The sequence below is a fragment of the Saimiri boliviensis genome, chromosome 15 (genome assembly GCF_048565385.1).
Source record: "Saimiri boliviensis isolate mSaiBol1 chromosome 15, mSaiBol1.pri, whole genome shotgun sequence".
Classification (NCBI taxonomy): domain Eukaryota; kingdom Metazoa; phylum Chordata; class Mammalia; order Primates; family Cebidae; genus Saimiri; species Saimiri boliviensis.
Genome location: NC_133463.1, coordinates 23,467,517 through 23,491,671, shown reverse-complemented (window position 1 = coordinate 23,491,671; position 24,155 = coordinate 23,467,517). Strand labels below are relative to the sequence as shown.

At 38.7% G+C, this 24,155-nt stretch overlaps 1 protein-coding gene and 1 long non-coding RNA gene across 13 annotated transcripts in view; one reads left to right on the top strand and one right to left on the bottom strand.

Moving 5' to 3' along the window:
- The window catches only part of EYA1 (EYA transcriptional coactivator and phosphatase 1), a 340,778-nt gene that overhangs the window by 313,675 nt on the left and 2,948 nt on the right, over window positions 1-24,155 (top strand). For all 8 annotated transcript variants that reach the window (XM_074386773.1, XM_074386775.1, XM_074386774.1 and 5 more), the window contains 5 exons: window positions 8,824-8,882; window positions 8,988-9,148; window positions 10,071-10,185; window positions 10,289-10,410; window positions 14,432-14,532. In XM_074386773.1, the coding sequence (XP_074242874.1) occupies window positions 8,824-8,882; window positions 8,988-9,148; window positions 10,071-10,185; window positions 10,289-10,410; window positions 14,432-14,532 (558 nt within the window). The remainder of the gene's footprint in view (window positions 1-8,823; window positions 8,883-8,987; window positions 9,149-10,070; window positions 10,186-10,288; window positions 10,411-14,431; window positions 14,533-24,155) is intronic.
- Window positions 10,600-24,155, bottom strand: part of LOC120362337 (uncharacterized) — a 450,979-nt gene continuing 437,423 nt past the window's right edge. For all 5 annotated transcript variants that reach the window (XR_012514035.1, XR_012514036.1, XR_012514038.1 and 2 more), the window contains 5 exons: window positions 19,952-20,007; window positions 18,586-18,661; window positions 15,918-16,028; window positions 13,748-13,903; window positions 10,600-12,155 (listed from right to left, as the gene is read on the bottom strand). This is a non-coding gene — a long non-coding RNA (uncharacterized LOC120362337). The remainder of the gene's footprint in view (window positions 12,156-13,747; window positions 13,904-15,917; window positions 16,029-18,585; window positions 18,662-19,951; window positions 20,008-24,155) is intronic.

The window sequence follows — 24,155 nt, the reverse complement described above, 5'->3', positions numbered from 1 at the left end:
CATTAAGCATATTAAGGCTGTTTTGTTTTGTTTTTGTAAATGCCATGTGGGGCTCCACAAGTTGCATCTTATTGCCAACTCTGGAAAATAGATGCTGAAATTCCTCTTTTTAGTTTTGTAAACAGATACAGATATTTAAATATTGACTTAAAATATGTGTTGGTTCAGTTGGTATGCTAAGAAGATAATTGAGAGTAAGAATTCAAAGATACGTTTGTCCAGGTATATTTTAATTCCATAACTTGCACTTCCCACAACTACCAAACACAATGGGGCCTATTTCAAAACTCCTTTTGTTTTTTATTGCCTGTGCCTTAGCCACAGGTATCTGCACCAATTTTTTTTTTTTTTTTTTTTTTTTTTTCTGCAAGGAAGCACCATGGTGGGAAGGCCAGGGAAATAGCAGGTCACCAGGTGTACCCTAGCAGAGATGACAGAGTCTACCAACAGTTGCCAGTGTGGAAAGGCTACAAACCACATGCCCCCTCCCCCCGGCAATCTCCATGAGTCAGGGGCTTGCAGAGGGTCCATAATGCTGGTGAAGCTGGGCAGAAGGACACCTAGCAGCACTTAAGCTCTCCGTGAGGTCTATTTGAAAGCACAGTGAGGGCTGGGACATGCCCTTAGGAAGCACCATAGAATCACACTGTTCTGCATCAGTAAGTATAAATACACAGTACATCAGTTGGGCAGTCTCCTTTACAGAGGAAAACATGCAAGTAAAAGCCCAGTTCCTGCAAATTTACTAATTCATGGACGTAAGTTCTTTACCACAGAGCCCACACTTGACATACCAAATCAAATTGTTAGTTAGAAGACGGTTTCTTCAAGTCTGTCCCATCAACTGGCTTCTTCCTTGACTACCCGCTCCCTCTTTAGAACTTCTAAATCACAGGGAAGTTCAGAAGATGTCCCATTTTACTTACATTTCCAAATTGGTTATGAAAATATCTGGAGAGTCGGGAGTTATTTCAAAAAACCATCATGGGAGACCATTCCCTTAATGCCTTTGTTACTCAAACACTGGTCGCCCTCTAAGGCATTTTGTGTAATTTTCTGTGAGAAAGATAGTAGTATGGGTTGGTCCACAGACAGATATGCATTATTTTTAAGTGTTGCAGATGGTTTGACAAAATTAGCTTTCAGACAATTTGTGTGAGTTTGTCACTAAAGCACTAGAACTACCCATGTCTCATGTATACATAAACAATTTCATGTTTAGAAATAAGAATAGTACTTCCTTTTAGTGACCTATAGATGTTAAAGGTATCCAGAACGTATCTGAATTGTTCAATAGGGAAGATAGAGCCATGGATCTAATTGCCTAATCACAGATGGGAGGGGACAAGGAACCCAGTGATCACTTCTTCTGCCTTGGCCAGCTCCAGCTGGTCTCAGTAGCCACGCTGATGTAAAGACACAGTGAAAACAGCTAGTTCTCTGCTAACTTTTGTCTTTCCGTTTTTGCTTTGTAAAGAAAAATATCAAAGGTATTGAAACAATTAGTTGGCAGTATGGTGTTAGTTTTCTGATGGTAAATTTGGAACGTGGAGCAAACTATAGCCTTGATCAGCAGGATTTGGGCTTGTGTAACTCAACTTCTCCAAAGACACTTGTAACGTTTTGATATTGTTCCCTTTTATTACATCCAAACTGCCTCAGAGTCTTCCCAGAGTCTCTGTTTATTCAAGGACTTCGGGTTTAAGTTTGTATTTCCAGTTTCATGTTCAGAGTATAGAGGATCAGTGTCCTGGCTGTTACGTCACTCTGTTGGCAGAGATAATAAGGCTCATTGTAACAGTCTCAATTCTCTTTATTAATTTTCCTAAACTAGCTTGAATTGTATGGTGTATTTTTACATAATTATGGTACAAGTGAAAGGCTTGGGGGGACAGTACAACCACTACAATATCAAAGCAGAATAAATATTTGCAGAAAAATTCTGCCATAACTTAATATTTTGCATATGAACCCCTGTACAAAATCTGAATTATTCCCAGGGATTGGTCCAAAAGAACATGTCTGTAGCCCAGCCCTAGAAGACCAGAGATGATGATAGATCAGAAAAGGGTCAGCTGGAGTCTTGATACAAAAAAAAATGACGGAAGGGACCAAAAAGGCAGAATAACAGTGCAACCAGAGTTCTAAGAGCAAATGTGCATTCTTCACATGGCTGTGAGATTGTGCTCCATGCAGTTTTCTGCCCGATCCCTATACCTACACCAGAACTGGGATTCAGGACTTCATGTGTTGGCAGTTTCCGCAGCCATCTGTGTGAGCATTTTATAATCCAGCTCCGTGAGTAGTTACATAACTACTCAGCCAGCAGTCACTGAAGCTTCTAATTTTATTTATTTTACTCCTCTGTGAAGCATGGGTGGTGTCACATAAGGGGAAGCCTGGTGAAGGTAGATCATGTTCATTTCATTTTTGATATTTACTGAAAGATGCTTGTGGGAGCCTGTAGTGGAAGAGCAGAGGTTTGCAGGCTGGTACCTGTGGGTACAACACACCTCTGACTGGTGCCATCTGCCCTCATTTCATCTTCCCCTGTTGTGATGGTGGCCTAATCCGTGTTCCTGGGCCCCTGCTCTTCTACTTAGGACATGCTGTGGCAATGTGACATGCTAAAACCTATGCTCTCACCACCTCCAGTTGTACTGTTTACCCTCTACACCTGGAAGAGACCCGATTACCACAATGGCTCTCTTTTCAGGAGCATTTTCCTTTGAAATGCAGTCATTTAAAGGCCTGCTGATGGCATGAAGGGTTGGGGTTTGCACTATAGAATGGTGGACCCACATCCATGCTCCAGACAAGGAGAGGGGTCCATGACCACAGACACAGAGCATGGGGAGGAGTGGGGCAGATGGAGCTGGAGTCCCTTAAACTCAAAACAACTTTGAAGCCCCAAAGGACCTAGGTCACGACCAGTGTCTAGAGTGAGAAGTTGTCTACAATGTGTGAAATTGGGGAGCCTGGGAAGAAACAGCAAGTTGAAGGTTAAAGACATAAGCATCGCAGCATTTATCTCACATTATTTAATTTTTCTGAATCCTCATTTTTCATATCTGTAAGATGGATGTGACGTTAAATAATATTGCATTTTCACCATAAATTCAACTTAAGAACTAGGAGTGTGTACAAGTGAGAGAAACGAGGCCAGCCTCTGCAGGAACTCCACAAGAAGTGTAAGGAATGCCTTCTGCAGAAGCCATTGCTGTGAGGGAAGGAAGAGTATCCTCTACCAGGGATACATAGTGCCAAGATGTGATGCTTTGGTAGTCAGATATCAAGGGGTGGTGCATCTCTTGTGTCTTAGGTCTTCTGAAGAGAGAGAGAGACCAACCTCAGGCTGGGAACAGTGGGCTGGATGCTTTAGCAATATCCAAGTTTGGTAATTAATTGTAAAATTTTTCTAGTGGAGGATAATCAAACATTGCCTTGTAGTGGCTCTAGTTGTTCCATATAATCTGTGTTACGTGACTCTGTTACCAGAGGCAAATATCTGAGTCACATGGCACCAAATATGTTACCACTGAAAGATAAGAATTGAGGTTGATGCCGACCTATAGGGATTTGCCGCTGTTACCAGCAGCGAGTTCCTGTGGGTCAGCATCAACCTCAATTCTCACCTCCTCAAAAGAAAGAATTCAACTGAGGGGCATAAGGCAGAAAAAGAGACTGAGGCAAGTTTCAGAGCAGGAGTGGAAGTTAATTGAAAAAGGCTTTAGAACAAGAAAAAAGGAAAGTACGCTTGGAAGAGACCCACGCAGGCATCTTGGTCAAGTGCAGAGTTTTACCTTGATCCTAAGACTTTGTATGATCGCTCCATTCCCATGCTTCTTCCCTTAGTGTGGGCTGCCCGCATGCACACTGCCCCCCTTATCCTTGGGAAGTGAGCATGCACAGTGTATTTAGGAAGCTACACACATGCCCATCTGAGGTTTTCTTCCCTTTTCCAGTGGAGCACCCCCAGAAGGCCATATTCCCCCATTTGGGAAATTGCTTCTCCCTGGTGCCTGTGTTCAGTTAACACTTACTGCAACATGTGTGGACCATCAGGAAATGGCCTCTCCCTGCACTGGCTGCCAGTTTATCACTTTTAGAGAGACAATGTGATAATTGCCAAACCATCACCCGACATGCCTAGTGGATGAGGGAGAGCCCTCTGCTGCCCCTGCCCATGCCTAACTACCTGTAACAGATATATATGTGAGAATTGGCTAAATAGATATGTTAATTATATATTCCTCTACTGTTGACTTGTTTCTTAGCCCTTATGCAAACATGTTGCTGAATTTGACATCCCTTTGGGAATGCCATTAACAAAAAATTACTCTTTTCCCGCGTCTTGATCCCTTTTCAACTCCCATATCAATTCTCACATCTGTGACTTGGGGTTGAAAGAAACATGTCTTCAAGAGGCTCTCCCCTCACCTCTCTGAGGCCTGGTCATCAAGCCCCACCAGAGTTTCTCTGCACCTTCCCTACCCTACTCCAACACCATTTGAAGGTAGAGGTCCGGCATGGATAGTCTGGGACCAAAAAGCTGTTTTGTTCCTGTCACCACATCTCTGTTGTTAGGAGCCATCTCCAGTGGGCCACCATTTTATTGGTTTGCTGGTTTCAATCACAAAAGCCACAAAGACAAGCGGTGGACCAAGCTGTCCCTCCTGATCTAGCAAAATAGAATTTCAGTTCTTCAGACCTTTGCAACTCTCTTTGGCTAAATAGAATGCAGGACAGTGTACATTTGGATCCTAGGGAAGTTCTGCAGGATTGACCTCGATTTTAATTATCACATGTGTAGTTAGTTAACTTCTCTCTTTCCTCCTTAACTGTGTAAGTGCCTTGCGGGCAAGGACTGATAATGTGTCCACTGCTTCCTTGGCAAAGCCTGCTGCTTCCTGGGATCTGCAGGCACAGAGAACTCTGCTCTGTCCTGGCTCCTTCCTCCTACCTCCTTACACCAGGGTTCTCCTGCCTCTGGGCTTTGAACTTGCTCTTTCCTTTGCCCCACACCCACTTGGCATTATATTTCTCCCTCACCTACTGTATTTTGTTTCCTTAGTGCTTACCACTATCCAGCATATGTACATTTTACATGTTTTCTTATGTGTCTCTCCCAGTTGAATGTTAGTTTCAAAGCAGTAAGGACTTTTGTCTGTTGTGTTAACTGCTGTATCATTAGCATATAGAACAGCACACCTGGAACACAGCAGCCTCTTAATAAATAATTTGTCACATAAATGGATGACCACCTTTCTAAGCTAAGGCACCCATTAGTTTAGTGTGAGTGCAGAATCTTCCAGGAGTCCTTGAAATCACTACCTCTGTCTTCCCTGAAGTCTCAGACCAGATCCCCAAACACAGCAGGGATCCCTTGGGTATCTCAGACCCTTCCACTACATATTAGCCTGTAAAATATGCAGAACTGGCAGTGGCCCTTAGAAATGCAAATGCTGCCCCAAGACTTGGATTTAATAATGATTTCATCACCTTAAAAGTCTATCCCATATTTTTGGTTGTCTATTTCAGAAGTACATTTTCAGCACATTTAAGTCTGTTTTTGGAATAAAAACTTATTTTCCAATATAATTATGTATGTTCTGTACTCCCTGTATTGAGCACCAAATTGGGGTTTTTAGTAATGTGTTTTGGCACCTGGAACTATATTAAGCTTCCATTTTTGTCTTTGTAGATTCTTCCAGGGGGACTTTAAACCTGGTTGCTGCTGTTGGTTCAGGGGGCCCAGAGCCCCTTCTGCCTAAGCCATGGACTCTGAAATCGGGCCCTGCTACCTCCCTCAGTTATCTCATTGTCTAGGTTTAAAACAAATTTGGAAGCTAAAAACAACCAAGTCCAGAAGGCAAAAATTAGAACCTAAAATTCAGCTCCTAAGATGACGAACAAAAAGTTAGATAGATGGTGTCTGAGAAATGGGAGAAGGCAAGTTTCTCCCCACGGAAGAGGCTGTTCTGAAGGGAGGAAATTTGTTTCTCATTTGAGAGCTAATGGACTTATTGTGCAGTTCTCCTGCGGAGTATTGCAGTATCTTAACATTCCCCATTCTTTTAAGAATTAAACTTGTTAATAAGTAAACATCAAGATAGTAATATTATCATTTCTCATTAAGATTTAAAACAATTTTTTAAAAACATACTTTTCAAGAAATTTTGTGTCATTATTTGTAGGTTCCCACAAAGACACAGATAATGAACTCTTAGTATATATTTTATGTATTTGAAGTTTGTACAATATAGTATTTTTCTATTGTTCATTAACTGAATTAAGCAACAGTTACAGAGATGCATTTTACATAGACATTTTAATGATTTTTTTTTCATTCTCAGAGGTGCTAATGAGGCCCTTTAAAAATTACTCTTGATTTTTAATTAAAATCATTCTACAAAAATTCTTCTGATAAAGAATGGGGATTTCCTTGTTGTCACTACACCAGCCTTTGCTTTAATCAAGTCACTATGAAGTGAGTTTGCTATCTGCAGGTAAAAGCTTGAAGGTGTTGACACTAAGAGCTAAGCTAGAGACTGAACAATACTTCAAATGAAGTCCTCAGCCTGGGAACAAAACATTTTAAATGAAGCTAGCAGGAGAAAACAAATACAGGATATGGAGGAACAATAGCAATAATGGAGCCATTAACAGTTGTTAGAAGATAACTGACTTCTCTGTTAGTGATGAAGATTTACAGCTAAATTAGTATAAGAAAAGCATCTTAACACCCTGCTTTTTCAAAAAAAAAACTCTTCCCACCCTTAGAGGTAACCAGGGATTTCTAGGTCAGTTCTGATTCCTTGAATTAAACTCTTTTGAACATGTATTTTCATCTACTAGTTCCTCAACTTCCTCCTCCTTTCTGTTCATTCTCCCAAGAAAGAAAATTTCTCCAGCATGGCGCTATGGCCTTCCTTTTCCCCCCCAGCCCTGACACTAAGCACACACTCTAAAGAAGTTTACCAACAATATAAAAATTGTGTATCTGGTTAAATATCAGAAATTTCTACTCATGATTTAGTAACTCTTTAAACCTCAAGTAGGTTGTTGAAAACACAAGCAACCATCATTCATCTTCTAAAATAAGATTACATTAATAAATGAGAAGTTCCCAACCCCGTTTTCCAAGAATGACCTCTTTTTAAAATGTTAAATTCACAGTCAGCATGTGAGGGCTCCTAGACCTGCTTTTCCTTTTCTCTTATCTGAGGTTATGGACCTCGGGAGAGCAGGGGAGGGTTACAAGGTCAAAGTCTTTTCCTCCTTGGAACTTGCTGCTTGCTGGGAGAGGGCTGCCTGGAAAATAGATGCTTTAGAGAAGAGGTTGGGAGGTCACGATTTTAATTCTGTTAAGGAACAGCTGGTTTGAGTTTCTTTTCACTTCTATCTCCTTCTCCCTTCCTCACAAATCCATGGAGAGAGAAGAGTTTGTTCAGTAGGAACCGGCAACATAAAAATATACCTTCTATTATTATAGTGCTTTCTAAGTGTCATCTTTGTTATGAAGTTGATTCTAAGTGCTAGAGAGATGGGCTAGAGTTTATGAAATTAACTCTATCTGAAACATGACCAGAGTTTCAGTCAAAAGAACCTTTTAAAATACAGGATGTGTGCCTGAAAATTTCTTTTAATAATATTTTTAAACTGAAACGTTAATAGAAATAAGTACAATAAAGGCCTCTGGGGTATTTGGAGCCCAACTGCAAAGAGAGGAACATGACTGAAATATGAAAGCAGCCAAGTGGGGGTGTTATGTTTCTGGACTAGAGTCGTTGTCTGCTTCCAAATTAATATGCTTTCATTCATTCAACAAATTTTTATCGAGTGCCTGTTCTTCCCACAATTCATCTGGGGATATGGTGGTAGGATATATGGGTGCTCCAATATGTCTGCAAACAGGTACAGAAATGTTAACTGGGTCCAATAGTGCTTTAGCCCATAAGCATGGCTTCCTATTCTAAATAGTTTACTCAGTTTGGAATTTAAACATCAGGTCTTACTCAGTTTGGGATTTAAACATCAGGTCTGTTCTAAATAACATTATGCCATAATATAAATCCAATACATAAGGTGACTATGTAATAGTAAAACAGCTAAAAATAACACTAAAAATGTAATTTAAAAAACAGTAAAAAAGCATATGGTTTGATTATTTTTATTTAGGTTTTGAAGTCTCATGGTTTTTATCCTGCACATGTGTACACACACACACACACACACACACACACACACACACAGAAGAAAACTCAGATCTCTCAAATAAATGGAAACCAGTAACAGATTTTTTTTTTTGTCTGGGCTCCTCAGCACACTGGCCTCGGGCTGTGTTGGTGTGTGGCTCAACAGCAATCAGAGGTCATAATTTCATTGGCAGTTAGCATCAGGTTTAATTTTTCTAGCATGTTACATTTACCAAAGTGTCTGGTTTCAGTTATGCTTAGGCACTGAGTGAATCAGCTCTGAGCAGCACGATGGCTTAAGGTACCTGAGGTTTATGGAACACATATGCTAATTGTTTTCAATCACTTTCCTTTCTAAACACAAAAATGTGTTTTCTGAAGCTGAATAGCAGTAGTCCTTAACCACATTGCTTCTTTCTTATAGGAGAGGACCCTAAGTAGGTAAAAATGTCAATTTTACAAGACTGCCACCTACTGATTGACATAGTTTAAAAAACAAACAAACAAAAAAACAACAAAACACTCCAGTTAAGGTGCTTTTAAAAATAGCTATGTATGGTTTTTCAAAAACAAAAATTTAGGTGTTCTTAAAAAATTGACATGTATCATTTTAATTGCATTTTAGGAATGTGACCAAGTCCATATAGATGATGTTTCTTCAGATGATAACGGACAGGACCTAAGGTGAGCAGCCTTGAACGTGAAGTGATCTTTTATAGTTTAATTGCGTACCTAATTAAGATGAACTTTCTGTTCGGTTAACCTTGGGCTTTTCTTGCATCTAAATAGCACATATAACTTTGGAACAGATGGCTTTCCTGCTGCAGCAACCAGTGCTAATTTATGCTTGGCAACTGGTGTACGGGGCGGCGTGGACTGGATGAGAAAGTTGGCCTTCCGCTACAGACGGGTAAAAGAGATCTACAACACCTACAAAAATAATGTTGGAGGCAAGTGATTACCACCAGTATCTCAGCGAGTTAAGGCAGTCTAGATACAATTCCAAAAGTACTGTACACTGTACACTTTTGTGTCACACTGCTTTGAATAGCTTTTTTTTTTTTTTTAGGGCAGTTTCATCTCACTGGCCATTACTCTGCTGTGATTTAGTGACAGAAATTTTGGACTGGAGCCAGCTGCCCTGGCTATTCTAGTCCTGTCTGTTACCTTGTGATATGACCTGGGGCAAGTTTCTTGACCTCTCTGACATTCAGTTGTCTTTCAAGGAAGGATTAGCAACCTTCGAAGAATTAGTGACCTCTGTCCAAATCACAAGATGGGTTGTAAATCTTTACCAGCTAAATACTTGGATTAGTTTGAATCTTTTGACTTTGGTTCATAATGGCTTTAGCATAAAATGTTCAGGAGTGAGGTTGGTTTCCTGCAGGGCTATATCCAGATGCTCAAATGATGCTGTCAGGGAAGCCTGTGCTTTCCTTTGGGTAAGCTCCTTTTAAGTCAGTCCCTCCCAAGAGGTGGCAAAGTGACCACCAGTAGATCCAGCTTTATACTCTACCAGTAGTTTGTCACCTTTATGGGGGGTGGTGGGGGGTAGATCTTTTCAATAGATTTAGCAAAAGTTCCAAGACGGGCTTCCAGTGGCCAAGCAAATGGGGAACACCCACCCTGGGAGCCAGAAGGTAGAGTCAGCTCTGCCCAAACTACAGTGAGAGGAATGGGAGAGGGTAGGTTCCCCAAAAAGAAGAGCTTTTTGACCAAATAAATACTTTGATTGAATACTATGTGAAAGATGCTTTGTATATTATAAAGCTTGAGATTGGTATTCATAGTACTCTTTAAATGTTTTTTATTTATAAAGTCAAAGAAATATGTTGGTAAGGAAGTAGTTCATCATGTGCTTTTAATCCTCAGGTCTGCTTGGTCCAGCTAAGAGGGAAGCCTGGCTGCAGTTGAGGGCTGAAATTGAAGCCTTGACCGATTCCTGGTTGACGCTGGCCCTGAAAGCACTCTCGCTCATTCACTCCCGGTGAGGCTCTGTTGGACCTTTGCCAGGAAATGGGCACTGCTCGTGCTTGTTCATTTTGGAGATTTATTTTTCAAGTCTTTTTTTTCTCTTTTTGTTGTCATAGGACAAACTGTGTGAATATTTTAGTAACAACTACTCAGCTCATCCCAGCATTGGCGAAAGTCCTGCTGTATGGATTAGGAATTGTATTTCCAATAGAAAATATTTACAGTGCAACTAAAATAGGTGAGCTGCTTTTTTTTTTTCTTTATAGCAATCACCTCTTTTCCTTCAGGATAATAAAAAAGAAAAGCAATAAATGAAACTTATTTTCCCAGAATGCTACATAGGTCAAAAAAATAGAATAATTTAACCAATTTGTCAAACTGGATTTAGACATAAGAGAGACATACAGCATAATCCATGTAGCTGATGTCATAAAATTTTAATTTACTGGCTAATGTTAAAAACAAGGCATTTTAGGTAGAGTAACAGTATAGATTCTGGATTATCATACTTAAATCCTTTTAGGCAACATTAACAAAAATATCTGATTTTCTAAGCTAACACAAACAACAATATAGAATTATACAAAGTAGAAATGAAACAACTCTAATAACAGATTTATTATTACTAGAAATGTTTGTTTTTTAATTCAATATGTATAATCATTTGAGTTTCCATTTTTATTGTGGATATTAAAAAGCTTCTGGCATGAAAGAAACAGTTGGGAGGAAAAATACTTAGGAATTTATTTAGAATATAAATCAAGGCAGAATCAACATAGGGATAAAAAAATACATGACTCTTGTTCTCAGGGGAAGCAATTAGTTACAAGAGTATGCAAATGAGCCTTTTTTAGTTGTCTACTGGATACCCCAAACGTTACTAAGCATTTTACATTTAAAGCCAATCTTTATAACTAAAGCTCAGAGACTTAAATTGTTGCAGTCAGTAGCTCACAAACCCAAGGGTCAAGCTTCATGTCTCTCTGATTCCAAGGTCTAGACTCCTTGCTGTATCCCAGAGGGTCCTACTGCTAAGTGCTTGAATGTTCACATGGCTGAGGAAGCATTCACTCCCACCCAGGAAGAGGCTGAGGCAAGTGTCTGTGAAAGCTAAAGGGAAGGAGTGACATTTGAGCTGGGTATAGTAGAGCAAGTAAGACTTCACCAGGTAGATGGACTAGTGACAACAATGCAAAGGGACAAAGAAATTGTGTCCCCTGCTGAGGGACTTCTGAGTGGCCCTGGATAGCTAGTGTGCTGTGCTCATTAAAAGCCAAAGCTGGAAAGGTATACTTGGGTCTAGGCAGAAATGGCCTTGTATGTCACCGTAAGGAGATGAATGCTGTTTTAGTCCAGGGGAAGGGGTATGAGCATTCTAGCAGGTGGCAAGAAGCCTGTCTTTGGCTGCTCAACTCCATAAAATCAAAAGGGCCAAAAATGGAATCCTTATAGGTCTAACTTCCATCTGCCTGCACTTTTACACTTCCTTTCTCCTTCAAATGATTTATTACATGATTACTAAAGAATTACTTTTATAATTTCTTAATAGTATGACTTCCCCACCATACTGTAATATTCTTGAGGACTGGGTTTGTCTCTCTTGCTCATCATAGTTGCTGCAACACCCAGTACAAATTAGGTATTCAATAAATGCTTATTGAATGAATGGCTGAATAAATGGCCATTGATTTTGAAGAAGGCTGACACAAGATTTCTTTTAGACACCTGAGTCAATAATGGCACAATTAACTGATGGGGAAATCAGCTGATTTTAGAAGTTAACTATTAGTTTTCATCAGTGTTGAGTTGGAAGAGATCTGATGGAGTCTTCAATTAATGGCAGAAAGGAAGCACCATGGACACACACAGCAGGATGCTGATGGGATTCATCCAGGGTAACCTTTCAAGTTAGAAATACATAGCTGGAGTTTGAGAATGACTACTCTTTCCAAGAAAGGCCAAGAACAAATCGTTGGAAAATACCTGTTAAAAAGAAAAAAAAAATATATCAAATGGGATAAAATTCCTGGTAGTACATTAAAACCAAAGAAGCGTACAGTTTAAGTCACATGTTAATTCTATATTCATCGATATCAATAAAGAGGAATTATAATTATATTGTATTTTGTAAACAGGGATTGTGGAAAAGGTTTACCAGCACATAGTACAGAAGTGGGTAGAGCTTAGCTTCTCAGAAAGAAAGTACAAGTAGTGTGTTATACAGCATGTGCATAGAAGTTTAATTCCAAGAAATTTAAAAATGGTAATATAATAGGAAATTACAATCTGGTAAGCATTTTTTAAATGGGAATTTTGTTTAAAATATTAGCCTTTAATTTTTTCAATACAAAATAATAATTAGAATAAAAAATATGTGGTGGTAGAAGTAGGATTTCACCATGAAATAAGATAGATGTGGGTATCAATGCAGAAAACCCAGTAACTTTTTTGCTTTTGTTTTTTGACATGGTTTCATTCTGTTACCCAGGCTGGAGAGCAGTGGCACAATCTCAGCCCACTGCAATCTCTGCCTCCTGGGTTCAAGTGATTCTCCTGCCTCAGCCTCCTCAAATAGCTGGGATTATAGGCACACACCACCACGCTCGGCTAATTTTTGTAGTTTTAGTAGAGTTGGGGTTTCTCCATGTTGGCCAGGCTGGTCTCAAACTCCTGACCTCAGGTGATCTGCTTTGACCTTTCAAATTGCTGGTATTACAGGCATGAGCCACTGCACCTGGCCCCAGCAATTTTTATTGTAGGCAAAATGCTACAGTCATAGGAGATGGCTGGTGGACCAGTTGGCAGAGCTATGATGACAAAATGGACTCATCAAAATGAATACTTCACATAAAACTAATGGTTAACTTCTAAAATCTAAGCTTCATTTTTGTAGATTTTAGAATTAAGTTGTGAAAAATTTCTACATGACCACAAATTTGCAATGAACCCAGTAGGAGATAGTATATAGGCAAGGATTTTGTTTACCACACCTTCACCTTTAAATAACATTGAATTTACCTTCCTTTATCCACAAGAGGGAAACTTTGCAAAAACACATAAGCATTTTTCCGTAAGGAGGGAAAAAGGTTTCATGACATCTAAGTTTGGGGTTGTATATTTTTTGCAGTGAGCACTATAATTTGTATTTGTTTTTTAAAGTGATTTAATATTTCACAGTTTAGTGGACAACTAAAGAGGCATTGAAATTGCATCCTTTGAATAAGGCTAGCTCCATTTTATTGTGTCAGATGCAAACTAGAGATTTTAGTGCAAAATACAAATATAAAGCAGACATTTGTTTAAGCAAACAAGCAATTTGTTCATGTGTATATCTGATCCTTATTTGAAAGAGGTGCAGGCTCGCTCAGCCATTCACATTTGAAAACTATAAACTGTCCCATTGTCCATTAAAATGACCCTATTGGCAGCCCAAGACTTGGAACACCAGTTTCTTCTCTGAGAAGAAACAATGCTTGCATTAACTCAGGGGATGTGCTGACAGTGTAGCCGCCACAGGAGCCCAAACTAAGTCATGGCATGGGAAAGATAATAGACAGATAAGGGTATTCTATTACCTTTATTCCACTTTTCCTCCAGGAAAGTGCTTCATTGAACATTAGATGCCTGGGTAGGGCAGGCACCATCTTGCTGTAGTACCTCAAATTACCTGACATTTATTTTGGAAAGAGTTTTACAAGACTGCATCAGGCTTTCAGGGTCTTTAATTCAACCTGAAAATGAAAGAATAAGCTAATTCCAGTGTTGGTGTTTTCTTGCTAGAACAAAAACAAATCCAGTTTTTTTTTTTAATCATTATCAATAGTCTTTGGATCAGATATTTTCAAAGTTTGATATATTACAACACCTTTCTTAAATCAGGTTAAAATATGTTACTAGAATTGCCTATGTTTGATCTCAGCTTTTGAGGGGGAAAAAAGTCCTACTGAAAAGCAGTACTTTTCTCCCCCAATTGCAATGGTGTGATTGACTAGGTCCCACTTTTTAATAAATGAATCCATTGGAAAAGAGGATTTAATCAGTTTCCAAAGGACAGGACACAATACTGCTGATTAATTTACTTTGTAATTGATTGTGCTGTGGCACATACAACCCAAGGGGCATAAAATCCCTCCTTTTAGATACACAGGGGGGACAGTCGAATCAAAGCATGAAGAAAGCATGTTATACAAAAAGTTCAAGCACGGTCACATTAGGTTACTCAAACTTCACATTTTCTATGATCTACTTTTGTTCATTAGGAAAAGAAAGCTGTTTTGAGAGGATAATTCAAAGGTTTGGAAGAAAAGTGGTGTATGTTGTTATAGGAGATGGTGTAGAAGAAGAACAAGGAGCAAAAAAGGTGAGTGTTCCTAGATGATGAATCTTGTCTCATTTATTTTTTTAGTCCTTAAGATTCTCCTAACTGCATCATTTAAGCAGGTTCCATTTCTGTGAAACATACAATGAGTATGTGCAGCACTATAAGCACTGAACAGGGTAAAGAAGCCTTCAATAAATATGGACTGATCCTTCTGAATAGCAGTGTGCACAAGCTCAAGGGCCACAGGTGGTGTTCACAGAAGGGAGACTTAGGGAGCAGAACTGAAGCGTAGCTGTCATCTAGAGCAGAGATAACACATGTGCCAGCAGGATCTTCTCTGTTTCCATGGCAGACATGCCAGGTGGTTGAAACCTTGTTACCTGAGCCTGGACACAGACTAAGAACCTTTCAAACATCTTTCAAAAAGTCTCTTACCAGTTAGTCAAAGCTGGCTTGGAAGATCAAACTATCTTCTTCCCCAGAGGACTCTATATCTTCTTTTTATCATGAGATCCTACCTGTTTCTCTCAGGGCAGTGGGAAGGGAATGGACCCAACTATATAAATCTCTTGGCTCCTGCTTTGCCCATTGCACTTTATTATATTCTTCTGAATCTCTGCAGGTGTAATTCTATCATTTCTCTGAGCAAAAGCTTTCTTGTGCCTCTCATTGCATTTTTTAAAGCTAAGGACCACCTTCCTTAGCCTGGCACTCAAGTGTCTCCACAAGCTGCCTTTCTGATCTGTCTCCCTCTGGTACCTTACACTGTAGTCATATCAGTACACTCAGCTTTCCTTGACCATTCCCAACAGCTTTTCCTTGCTGTTGCCTCTCCTTGGAATGATCTTCTCCCTAATATTCATTTCTGTCATTGTCTTACTCATTTGCAAAATTCAATTCATGTACTACCTTTTCTATTCTGTTTTTTTTTTTTTTTTTTTTTTTTTTTTGAGACGGAGTTTCGCTCTTGTTACCCAGGCTGGAGTGCAATGGCGCGATCTCGGCTCACCGCAACCTCCATCTACTGGGTTCAGGCAATTCTCCTGCCTCAGCCTCCTGAGTAGCTGGGATTACAGGCATGCGCCACCATGCCCAGCTAATTTTTTTGTATTTTTAGTAGAGACGGGGTTTCACCGTGTTGACCAGGATGGTCTCGATCTCTTGACCTTGTGATCCACCCGCCTCGGCCTCCCAAAGTGCTGGGATTACAGGCCTATTCTGTTTTTAAGAGATCAAATATAGTCATGCTCCCTTATATTTTAACTGAAGGTGCTGTAGTGAGTAAATAGCTTGGATTCTTGAGCCAGACAGCATGGGTTTTTGAATTATAGCCCTGCCACTTACCCTTCCTGTGATATTGAACAAATTCTTAACCCTCTGTTTCCCTTTCCTTGTCTATAAATGCAGATGGTAATAGTACTTACCTCATTGGGTTATTTTGAGGAATGGATTTAGGTAAGGTATGTAACTCCCATAACATAGAGCTTGATATGTATAAAGTGCACCAAAAATGGCAGCTGTTGTTGTTTATGTGCCTGTTTCAGCAAGAAAAAAAAAAATGTGAGCTCCACAGATTCAGGAATCTTATTTTGCTTGGTTTGTTGTTTGAGACTGTCTTCAAAATTTTTATAACTCCCTAAATCTTTACATAGTTGTACTCTAAATGTTTCTTGAATTTAAGGATATTAAATATTTTATGGGGTTAACCAACAGCATAATTTTCTATTCCCTTCCTTACATACTCACTCATAGGAATCCATGTGTATTTCCATAAATGATACAGTATTTCAGCTCTTCTGGAATATTCCAGCATATACAGAAATAGCATATAAAGTCACCAGATTATAGATGCAGCACTGAGCCTAAGTACGATACATGGCCATCCTTCTTACAGGCTCTAAAGATGGCCTGGTTTACCTTCAATGCCTCCGAGTCCCACTAATAGCATAATCACTGACCCTAATTTTACAAGTAGATAATTTCATAGATACCCATAGATACAGAATGCATCCCTGTAACAAATTTGCTTGAGTGTGGCTGGTGCTGGTGGAAATGCACACATGCTTCAGGTCTCCTCATGCTCAATCTGAAGCAGCATTTGCCATTTAAGCAGTAGTTCTAACCTTCCCACTTCACCGATGACTAACCACTAGTGTCACTGGGTACCTCTGTTACCCCTCCGAGCTGTCTTTATAAAATAAAATCTTTCCCAGACTAAGTCAGAATTCCCCAAACACACTCCTGGAGAGTTAATGAAAACGTTTTCTGAGATCCAGACTCAAGTCTGCTTTCCAGTAAAGGCCCTGGAATTTCCAAGCCATTCCTATTCAGGACCCTCCCAGTGGCCAGCAGGGCAAGGATGGAACAGATTTGCCCCTCTGAGCAGTGTGGCCCTAGGCCAAGGTGTAAATCCGTCTCCAGCCTGGTCTTTCTCCCTCTGGTATCCACCAGAAAGTTTAATATCAAAGGTTACCAAAATGTGGCTTTCTAGCTTGTGGTAGGCAGAGAAGGATGTCTATGAAAGTGATTCCTTAAAATGCAAGAAACAAATGAAATCCTTTGAATCTTATCAAGATTTCTGTGAGTGGGTCCCTTCCTAAACCTTTCTGATAAGCATAATTCTTAGAAGTTTGACTCAATGAATATAACAGGAAAAAAAGTAAAGGTATTCTTGGTATGATATTAGAATTGAAAGTATTAATAGGAATAGAGTATTTGCTGTCTTTGAAAAGCAGTTAAGATTGTTTCTACTGTTTATCTTTGGACATGTCTTTAAAAATATAGGTCACACACACACAAAATAAATTAGGCAGCTATACTTGCAGAAAACATGCTCTGAATTTTTTTTACTGAATGAGTCCTCCCAGCTTTCCATTTTTATTTCGTGGATGACTGTATGTGATAAGGGCCCAAAAATATATGTTGGAAACCACTCTGTACCTTGAGACCTGCCTGTGTGTATAAAATGGACAAATTCTACACAGTGTTCAGATTTCTAATCTCAGTTTACCACTTAGAGTGACAAGTTGAACATTCCTTTCTTGTTTTCTAACTCTATTGAATAATTTTTCTAGCCTTTTTAGGTTACCTAGTACATAAATAGCTGTCCTTTTATATGAGTTAAGGGACAAGGATCTAATCATTCAGAAAATTTAATGAGTATCTTTAAAGTAGAGTGATACATAGAAGTAGAGAATACTTAATGTTGAACCTATGGAAATAATTTAGGAGGAGAAGCACTCTACAGTTCCACAATCTCATTTTTAAAACTACATATAAAAACTCAAGCTAAAGAAACTAAGAGATGGCTTTCTATACTGTAGAAGGACTAATAACAGTAGTAACAAAAATTGCTACCTAGGCCAGCCTCACGCCTGTAATCCCAGCACTTTGAGAGGCCAGAGTGGGTAGACTTCAGCTCAGGAGTTTAAGACCAGCTGGGACTACATGGCAAATCTCTGTCTTTATAAAAGATACAAATATTAGCCGGGCATGATCGTGGGTGCCTATAGTCCCAGCTACTCAAGAGGCTGAGGTGGGAAGACCCCCTCACCTCGGAAGGTCAAGGCTGCAGTTAGCCAAAATCATGCCACTGCATTCCAGCTAGGATGACAGAATGAGATCTTGTCCCAAAGAAAAAAATATAAAATAAAATGTTACCAATTATAAAGTCCTTATTATATCCCAGTTCCTCTTTTAGACCTTGCTATCCATTTTTCTCATTAAATCCTCATAATCCTATGAAGGAATCCTTAGACCCATTTTACAGATGAGAAAACTGAGACACTGTAAGGGTGAATAATTTGGCCAAAATCACACAGCTAGAAAGTAGCCAAACTAGGATTTGAGCTCAGTTATTTCCTCTGACTGTGAGATTTAGCAAAAAGTTTCTGCAGGCTGAGAGTGGTGGCTCACACTTGTAAACTCAACAGTTTGGGAGGCTGAGGCTGGTGGCTCGCTTGAGCCCAGGAGTTTGAGATCAGCTTAGGCAACATGGTGAAACCTGTTTCTACAAAAAATACACAAATTAGCCCAGCATAGTGGTGCTGTCTGTAGTCCTAGCTGCTTGAGAGGCTGTGGTGTGAGAATTACCTGAGCCTCAGAGGTCAAAGCTGCAGAGAGCTGTGATGGCACCACTGCACTCCAGCCTGGGCGACAGAGTGAGACCCTGTTTTAAAAAAAAAAAAGTGTCTTCAAACTATAAGAACTACATTTATGTATCTTAAATAAATATGACTTACAAAAAAGAATCTACATGGTTGTTCAAAAAATTATTAGAGTAAAACACAATTCTTTTCAGGAGTTAGCTATAACTATATAAGTGTCGTCTTTCCCCTAATTTTGCATTCATGATTAAATTTTAAAAACACATAATTAATTCTGATATATGCTTTAGCCCGAGCGGTTTATTAAATAAAGTTTATAGCAAACCAGTGAAGTTCTGCACATAGGAGCACTATATGTCTGCTAAATCCAAACATTTTACATTGCTTCAGAATTGATTTTAACTATTTAGCTTGTCTCTCTTAGTTTCCTGTGTCCTTCAAACTCTAATACGGCATGCTCCTCTTTTCCGTGTAGAGATCTGTTATCTCCCTAAATAATGTTCTTTTGCTAGAGATTGTTACTTTTTTTTAAAGCACGGAAACAAAACCCAGTAAGTAAATCTGCTAGTTGCCCATTTTGTTACTGGTCAACTGAAATCTATTCTGTCATCCTTATTCTCTTAGCCAATGTAGTCCAAGGCCTTTCATCAGTAATTTAATCTAGCTCTATAATTTGTATCATAAAAAGTACCCCCTTCAAAGAGAAAAAGTTAGCAATACCTTTGTTTTATAAAAGAACCTCATTTTAAAAGGATCTCTTGCAAGAGTTTTGTGTGAGTGTGTCCTTGTTCCCAGAAAGATTGCGGGAAGTCTCTACCTATGGCAGTCGTCCTTTGACATATGTCTTTTGTTGTCAAAATCTACCAGTTGTTCTTTTTTCCATAAAATTATTTGTTTCTCTAATGCAACATGGCTTGAAAGAAAATGATTAGACATAGGTACGATTATTTTTAAAAAATAAAGTAGGTAATAGTCTCCTGTACCTTGACACCTAGTTTTCATTTCTAGAGCAGTAAAAGTAGCCTTGCTAAATTATTTTCAGAGAACTACTTAGAGTAAATCTCTTGTCAATGGCAAAGGGAGAAAAAATGGCAAGCATCCATTATTCTACACAATGACAAAGGCTTCATTAGATGTTCATTTTATATGTACATTCTAAGATGAAGCTGAGAACCTGATAAATAATGCCTGATTTCAAGCTTACTAAGGAGAAAAATACAAGCTACTTTTTATAAAATAACATTTGTAAATCAATTTTTGTTTTTAGTTTAAGTGGGACATCAAGGTTATAAACACCCAACTACAGTGTTATTTTTGTAAAGTCATAAATTCATTTATAGTTAATCACTTACTGTATGCCAAGTTTTGAATTGGATTTCATCTTCATCCTTAAAGAGCATACTTATGTCTAGAGGAGAAGGAGTTACACAGTTACACAAATAAAAGAGCAATGTTGTACAGTAAGTTTCATAATAAGTTCTCCCTTGATAACTTTACAACTTGAAAAGTGTAACTCCATCTGCGAAACTTTCTAAATATGACATGTGCATGTGAAAACACAGATAAATATTTTTTAACACAAGTGAGAAGTATATACTTTTTTTCCTACCTGCTTTTTCACTTAATCTATCCTGGCAGATATTCCATAACAGTACATGAAGTTTTGCATCTCTAATGTTTTAAATGACCACATCGATATTCCATTTTGTGGATTTAACCAGTCCTGGGGCTGAACATTTAGGTGATTTCCAGTATTATTGCAAACAGTTCTACAGTTCACTCATGTGCAAGTGCATCTGTAGAATAAATTCCTAAAAGTGCAATACTTAAGTCAGAGGGTATGTGCTTTAAAATTTTTGAAACATTACTATGAACACATTTTTAATAATTCAGCAAAAGTTCTATTTACATATATGTATCCACATATCCAGCTTTTTATATGATTGATATTATATGTGGTCTGAAGGTATAAATGCTAAATATCAGATGAGAAAAGATGGAGGAAGGAGATTTTTAAAGTTGCTCCAGCAGGCCAGAGGAACAAGAAGGATGTGCCATTGTTTTCTCATTAGGCAATATTTCAGTTCTGGAGATCCAAAAGCATGTGCTAAATTTTAGGCTTTGATACCCATTTCTCTCAATATATACCTAATCTTGTTAAACTAACCATATGCATGCTACAGTTCCAGCTGTCATTTTTGTTAAGATTTGTGGGTAGCTCTGTTTCTATTCCCAGGGCTTCATCTACCTGGGAGAGTATCTCCTGTTAAGTATCTCATGTTCTACCCATCCGAATGTCTTAATACAAGCAAATGAATTCAGCTGTCCTAAACTAATCATGCCCACTCAGACATGATTTGGGGTTTGTTTCCCACCCACCACTGAATCACATGAACTCTCTTCACAATATGTCTTGCATTTATTACACTCACTCCATTTCCTCAGTAATTCTACCTAGTTTCTTTGCTACTAGCCAGAAACATCTTTAGTCCATCCTTTCCTCACTGCTACCCTGAATTGCTTAAAATACCCACCATTTTGTGTCTCTTGACACTGAAGAAGTGTTAGCCTCTCACCCCTTCCATTTACAAGATAAAAGCCTAAGCTCCTTAGATATTCCAAGTGCTGCTACAGTGAAAAACCTCCTTAATATCTCTATAATTTTACATACCAGTCCAGCCCCATCCTCACTAGGTGAATTACTTCACCTAACTGGGAGCCTTATCTACTTCCCCCTCTCCAACTTCTCCCATTCTTCAAATTCAGCTCAAGCTTAACTTACCCTCTTCCAGGTTACAACTGAGCTCTCTTCTCTCTGAATTTATCATTGTGTCATCTGATACATTTTCCCTGCTGGACAGCTCTTGGCACTGGGGATATGTGTCTTGTGTGTATTACATATCTACTGTAGCTATGGTGCTATGCAGGTAACAGACTCTGTTTTGATAATAAAGTCACAGACTTTATTTGACCTAGAAGCAACCCTGAGTCATTTTCCCTAAACCCTCATGTTATAAAGAAACTAGGGCTTCAGGCAGACTGTGCCATAATTGAAGGTCACATAGCTAATGTCAAAGTCAAGAATATAACCTAAGTCTTCTCATTCTAGCATATGTTTTTCTTTTCCTCTTTTGCCGCTCTTTCTGATTTCATGTAAGAAGTGTATGTCCTAGTGGCTAAACATTGATGCAAGAAAAAAAAATAGTTTACTTTGTACCCACTTGTCCTGAGTTTTTATAAATTCATAAAGTCTTCACATCAGTACGTACTTAGGGAAAATATTATCGTGCAATATTAGCTCTGATTGTCAACAGGAGTTTGACATTATCCTCTCCTCTAGACTCAGTTGTCTTATAGTCATTCACTTAATATAAATTGTGCATTTCTTAAGTTCACTGTTTTTGTGAGAATGCAACTGCTAACAACAGCTGACATCACTACCCTGCATGTCATGAAAGAGTGGAGAGGACAGAGTTGCTATCCTCCCCAGAGTCCTCCAGTTCTCTTTCATGCACTGCCTAAGATTTGCAAAGTTTTCATGGTAGAATCTTTGGCACTTCCACCCAAATGAATGTCCCATCCCCACTGCACTGTGATGAGTTGTCTGTAATATACTACAGGAAGTTTAATTCTTTGACCTCATTTCAGAATGCTGCTTGACCAGGTGGTTCTTATTAATCCTCTATACAGGAAGACTAAAGCCATTTGTATTTTAGTGCCAGTAAACAAACCAACTTAAGGCTGTTTGTGGATCATCCCACTTTTCCAGATAGTGTTGAGTATAGTTTAAAAGAAAAACACGTGTTCTCTAGGCGACATCAACCCATTCCCATGTACAGATGAGACTCATACCCATTGAACCAGTCCTTTGTTTACTATGGAATTAAATCCCCACTTTATACTTTATGTACCAAAGAAATTTTTTCAGTTTCCTTTTCAATTTCTGTGAGATTCATGGCATTCTTCAGTGCAGGGTTCTGATTGCAACAATCGTTTTCAGATTTGCATTGTTAATGATTGTATATGCAGAGAACTTGTCTATGGGGAACATATGGAACCTCAGACAGTTGACATGCAAAAGAATTTGAACCTGCTCTGAAAAAAACCATTCCACTTTGCACAAATATTTTTATGTTTTTATGAGAAAAACAATTAGAAATAGAGGATATAAAATAGGTAGCAAGTAGGTGGTTAAATATAAACACTGCACAGTTGAATACTTGAACACTTTTAAAATAAGTTTTCTTTTAAAATGTGTCTTAAATGGATTTGAGATTAGTAAAATTAGTAGGATGTTGAATGGTACATACTGTATAGACATTTCAAGTGTGTTTGAGTGTGTACATGTATGAAAATTTAAAGAAATGTTTATCATGGTTAGCTTTGTGTAGTAGGATAATAAATTATTTGTATTTCCTTTTATGGTTCTATGTTTTACAACATGAATTTCCCTTCTAATAAGGAGGAAATCTATAACTGATCAAACATTTTTCTAACCAAGATCTATGAATCATAGTCACTCTTTTCCAGTGTCTGTAACCCCACAGAGAGTGGATGGGGGCAGAGAGAGAGAAAGAAAGAAAAAGAGAGAGAGATTGAACCTGTGCTATGGTGCTGATAAGGTGCTGATAATTTACACAGCTGAATAAAACGCCCACAGAAAACAGGTAGAAGGCATTACAGCATATGAGCATCAAAGTGACACCTGGTATGGATTTTGGCTTCACTCCTTACCAGCTATTATTTAAACCTCTCTGTTCCATCACTAAGCCTCAGGGTTTTGTTTTTTAACTAACACAATAGTAATAGTAATACCTCTGTCTCTCCGAGTTGCTTAGCATAGTGCCTAACCCAATATCCAATAAATCATAACTATTGGGAGATTATTACAGATAAACCCCTTAGCAGGGCTTACTAGGCCCTGCATCAGCTGGCTCCTGCAGCCGCTCATGTAACCAACCAAGTCTTTCTCTCATACCCAGCCAGTATGCCAACAATGAATTTCTCCATTATTTTCTATTCTCCAACACACACCGCCATCTGAATGTTAATCCTTCATACCTAGCTCAACTATCACCTTTTTTCAGATATTTTCCCAGTTTCTTAGACAAAGATAATTGCTCTTCTCCTACAAGACACAGATGAACACTGATGATTGTTGTGCATTTTTGCTACTCAGACTGTGAGAGAGGGTGAGCCAGCAACATATGCATCTCTGGATCTTCTACCCCTGGCACAGTGTGCTCTTTCTAAATGAATGTACATTGCTGCATCTTACAGTGTGAAGTTGCCAAGTGGAGCATCCTCCTAAAAATAAATTATTTAGTACTCATTTTTAGACTATTCCGTTATCACTCAATAACAAATATATACAGATATTCCAAAATAGCCTTGTGTCCAGAAAGGTCTGCATCTAATATTGGAATGTGGTATGTGTTTTCAAAAGATAATCTGAGACAAATACATTATTAATAAGTAATAGTTTGTATCCCAGTATGTAGCAGCTATGTGATCTATATATCAAAATGGTTAATGGCTTCCACTGTTACCTACACA